The sequence below is a fragment of the Nicotiana tomentosiformis genome, chromosome 12 (genome assembly GCF_000390325.3).
Source record: "Nicotiana tomentosiformis chromosome 12, ASM39032v3, whole genome shotgun sequence".
NCBI lineage: Eukaryota > Viridiplantae > Streptophyta > Magnoliopsida > Solanales > Solanaceae > Nicotiana > Nicotiana tomentosiformis.
The window spans coordinates 124,388,339-124,393,082 of NC_090823.1; the positions used below are offsets into that span (position 1 = coordinate 124,388,339).

The following is a 4,744-nucleotide window of genomic DNA, read 5'->3' on the forward strand; positions in this document are numbered from 1 at the left end:
CTCCTACCTTGTCCCTAATAACTTCATTCCTGATCTTATCCTTCCTGGTATGACCACACATCCATCTCAGCATCCTCATTTCAGCTACTTTCATCTTCTTGATATGGGACTCATTGAAGGGCCAACACTCAGCCCATACAACATAGCCGGTATAACCTCCACTCTGTTGAACTTGCCGTTAAGTCTAGATGACACACTCTTATCACACAAAACCCTTGAGGTGAGCCTCCATATCATCCACCCCGCTCCAATATGACGGGTAACATCCTCGCCAATCTGCCGATTTCCTTGAATAATAGACCCAAGATACTTGGAACTATCTCTTTTGTGGACTTGAGTATCAATCTTCACTTCCTCTCCTTCTTCATACATCCCATTACTGAACTTGCACTCCAAGTACTCAGTTTTCGACCTACTAGACTTAAAACCCTTAGACTCCAGTGTTTGTCTCCAAACTTCCAACCTAGCATTAACTCCATCACGCATCTCATCAATCAGGACTATGTCATCAGCGAATAACATACACCATGGCACCTCCCCTTGTATGTGTCGTGTCAGCACCTCTAATGCTAAGGCAAACAAAAATGGGCTAAGAGCAGATCCCTGATGCAACCCCATCTCCACTGGGAAATGATCCAAGTCCCCTCCCGCAGTCCTCACCCGAGTCTTCGCTCCCTCGTATATATCCTTAATCACCCTAATATAAACCACTGGGACACCGCTAGCCTCTATTAATCTCTATAGGACCTCTCTCGGGACTTTATCATAGGCCTTCTCCATGTCTATGAATACCATATGCAAGTTCTTCTTCCTTTCCCTGTACTGCTCCACCAATCTCCTCACAAGGTGAATGGCTTCTCTAATAGATCTTCCCGGCATAAATCCGAACTGGGTCTCAAGAATAGTAACACTATGTCTCACTCTCCTCTCCACCACCCTCTCCCAATTTTTCATAGTATGACTCAGCAATTTGATACCTCTATAGTTGTTTCAGTCTTGAATAATACCTTTGTTCTTGTACAATGGGATCATCAATCACCCTGAAAATGACATTAAACAACCCAATAAGCCATTCCAAGCCTGCCCGACCCACTTCCTTCCAAATTTCTACTAGGATCTCATCAGGCCCGGTTGCCTTACCCCTGCTCATCTTCCGCATTGCCCCCTCAACCTCCACGCTTATAACACGCCTGCAAAACCTAAAATCCCTCTGAATCCCTGAGTTTTTCAACTCACCTAGCACGATGTTCCTGTCCCCTTCCTCGTTCAGGAGTCTATGGAAGTACTCCTTCCATCTACGCCTAATATATGCCTCTTCCACCAGAACCTTACCATCTTTGTATTTGATGCATCACACTTGATTCGGGTCCCGTACCTTCCTCTCCCTAATCCTGGCTAACTTGTACAGCTTCATGTCGCCTCCTTGCCCCCAAGATCCTCATACAATCACTCAAACATTACAGTCTTAGTCGACATGACTGCCAATAATACCTCTTTCCTAGCCTTCTTATAATGCTCCCTACATGTCCTCTACTCCTCCTCATCCGTGCTCCCCACTAGCTTTAGATATGCCATTTGCTTAGTTTCCAATTTTCCTTGGACCTCCCCTTTCCACCACCAGTACGCTTTATGGCCTCCCGAATAACCCTTCGATACCCCTAACACCTCTCTAGTAGCTTCCCTAATGCAGTTCGCTATCGTGGTGCACATACTACTCGCGTCCCCACTACTCCTCCAGGCCCCCATGGCAAAGTCTTTCTCCCCCAACTCTTGCGCCTTTGCATTAGTCAAGGCTCCCCACTTAATCTTCGGCTGACCGTGCACCACTCTTTTCTTCCTTACTCTCTTGACCTCCAAGTCCATTACCAGGAGCCTATGTTGCTTCGACAGACACTCACTCGGGATAACCTTGTAATAAGTGCAAATGCCCCTATTACCCCTCCTAAGGATAAGGTAATCAATTTGAGTCCTGGCAACCTTAATGACCAAGTGTTCCTCCTTTTTCTGGAAACACGAATAAGATAGCACTAGTCAAAAGCTGTAGCAAAATCCAACAATGAGGTACCACCCTCATTCCTAACCCCGAAACCGAACCCACCATGCACCTCGTCTATTACGCCCCACAGTATTACGTCGATGTTGCGCTCTGCAGTATTATATTACGATAGTGTTACACCCTGTAGTATTGTACGTTAAAGTTTCGTCGTAAGTTAATCGATGTAAGTTCGGGAATGAGATTATTTTGAGATTATAAGCATTATGATATTTCAAATAAGTGATGAGTAAATTCATGAAGGTGAGAGGGTAAGCAAATCGAAGAAATAAATTTTATCGAAGTTTGACATTTTGAGATAAAATACGGTCCAAGCTACAATACCCTGTATTTATGGACTAGTGCCATACAAGGTACCGTATGACCATGATAGTAAGATGTATAAAGTATGTTAAAAGTGAGCAGTATTTTAAGTAGTTTGAGATAATTCTTAATTATGTGGATAATCGGGTAATTATTGATTTTAGTGGGAGATTAACTTTTAATTAAGATGTTGGTGATTAATTAGTATATTTTGGATAAGCCTAAAGGGCCCAATGTGGCAGCAAGACAAATAGAGGACAATGACTCATAATTCATTTGTTAAGGCATCACACTTAAAAAGGCTTAGTCATCCTAAAGTGGGCCCCACAAAAGCCAACAATTTTAAGAAGATATCTTACCTTAATAAGGAGGATGCTAGGTGTTTTAAGTAACAAATGATATACTTTTCCTAAAAGTCATTCCTTTGTTCATCTTTTTTAGTGAGAAATTAAGCTTCTGTATGAATAGTATCTCTAAAAGTACACTATGTTGAGTGTACACACACGGAAAGGAAAAAGAAGCGCGAATCTGGATTGGTCGAGATGCAATTCTAAGAGAGCACGGTACAATCTTTCTCAAGGATATCGTACGGATTTTTTCCTATTTCGATCCGCCGTTACATGTTGTCGCAATTGACGTGTGTTAAGGGATTATCAAGAAAATCGACTCAGGTATATTAAGGTTAAGCCCTTCCTTCATTTTGGCATGATCTCGTAACTATATATGTTTGATAAGGAGGCATAAAGAGAAGTTCGTACTCCCCAATTTATATAAATTATCCTAGTCTCATAAGTTACAGTATTTTCCCTTATCGGGACTTATTATTCCATTGATTATTGTCTTATTCCATTCAAGAGAGCAGAGGGTCTATATATATACAGTATTACAACATTTTCTTCACCATCGAGCTATAATCGATGGGCATGCCCCTATTGGGCAACCTCTAATCAGATGGTAAGTTATATACCGAGCCTACTGTGGCCGAGCGCCTATAAACGAGCCTAGCATGGCCGAGGTACATAGCCTAGTATGGCCGAGCGCCTATGAGCAAGCCTACTACGACGGAGCAGTTACATGTTCCGAGCCTTATAGGGCCGGACATCTATTTTATTTACTATATTGAGAGAGTTGAGTATTAGTAGGTAAGTATCGAGGTATACCTGCTCCACATCCGCATGCCTCGGAGTCACCTTCTTTATTTTACTTCCTGTTGTATTTCTTTCAGAAAATGATGTATTAGATATTCTAGAAATATTTTATAGAGCTTATGACTCAGTTCCACCGGTTTTGGGGAGCGTACTATTGAGATTATGTCTGATTGGAAGTTTATATCAGTATTCCGCTTGTTTTAGTATTTTGATAAATTGTTTCGGCTAAGTTATTATTATTTGTTAGGCTTACCTAGTCATAAAGACTAGGTCCCATCATGGCATCCTACGGGGGAAAATTGGGGTAGTGACACAATGGATGTGGACGTGGCAATAGATGATTAGTTCTGTCCAATTTTGGTCTATTATTTCTGTTATTTCAAAGGCTAATATTTTTTCATAGATTATTCTTCTTACATCATTATTAATGTCTTTTAGTATATAAAGTATAAGTGTTTTATAGGTAATATCGTCGTCTATTAGATAAGTGTTCATCTTATCATATGATTTGCTAAAACATATTCCTTTTAATCTCTATGTCTATTATCCTTATTCATCATATTATAATAAGTTATTTTAATCATCTTTTCCGGTCACTACCATGATTTTCTGCTTCAATCAGTTACCCTAACAGCGCTTCAACTCTTGTTTACTCCCCTAAACGGCCTTCTGCCTACCGGTTTCAACTTTAGGATGCATAGTCTGGGCTTACCTACTCTTAGCATATTTTCATGGCAAACTTACTCAAGATGATTTTTATAACAGTACTATTATATGATGGATAATTATAATCTACATGTATGAGATTATCAGGAATATACTAGTTTAGCTAGTCATGTTTATAGTGTTACATACCTGTTTTTGTAGATTCTTGGTGTCTTCTTGTTGATCTTTCATATTTTCTTGCTGATTCATAGCTTGCTTATCTTCCATAGCTTTCCTGTATTTTATCTTTAAGTATTTTATCTGTAAGTATTTCTTGTGAGAAGAGAAGAGAGAGGAGAGAGAAGCCCTTGGCCTGAAGATGTAGCCTGTTTTATTTCATAAACGAAAGGCTTATTTATAATATTACAAAATGACTTTTACTATTCATGAACGACCTTTACTGTTCATGAATCTGACTCTTGACTCTTACTATTCATGAACGACCTTTACTGTTCATGAAACTGACTCTTGACTCTTACTATTCATGAACGACCTTTACTGTTCATGAAACTGACTCTTACTATTTACTTTACGA

At 40.1% G+C, this 4,744-nt stretch overlaps 1 protein-coding gene across 1 annotated transcript; it reads right to left on the minus strand.

Annotated features, from left to right (window-relative positions):
• Nucleotides 1-1,530: 1,530 nt before the first annotated feature.
• On the minus strand, nucleotides 1,531-4,437 carry LOC138903348 (uncharacterized). The gene is made up of 2 exons (XM_070191308.1): nucleotides 4,360-4,437; nucleotides 1,531-2,004 (listed from the first exon to the last, which is right to left on the minus strand). The coding sequence occupies exons 1-2, from the start codon at nucleotides 4,435-4,437 to the stop codon at nucleotides 1,531-1,533; spliced, it is 552 nt and encodes a 183-aa protein (XP_070047409.1).
• Nucleotides 4,438-4,744: the final 307 nt, after the last annotated feature.

What these genes read in the sequence shown, in the direction of transcription:
- LOC138903348 (XM_070191308.1), bottom strand. Translation starts at nt 4,437, where the DNA reads ATGGAAGATAAGCAAGCTATGAATCAGCAAGAAAATATGAAAGATCAA. An exon ending in CCAAGAATCTACAAAAACAG is followed by an intron (nt 2,005 to 4,359) that starts GTATGTAACACT and finishes TCGTGTTTCCAG; the next exon opens with AAAAAGGAGGAACACTTGGT.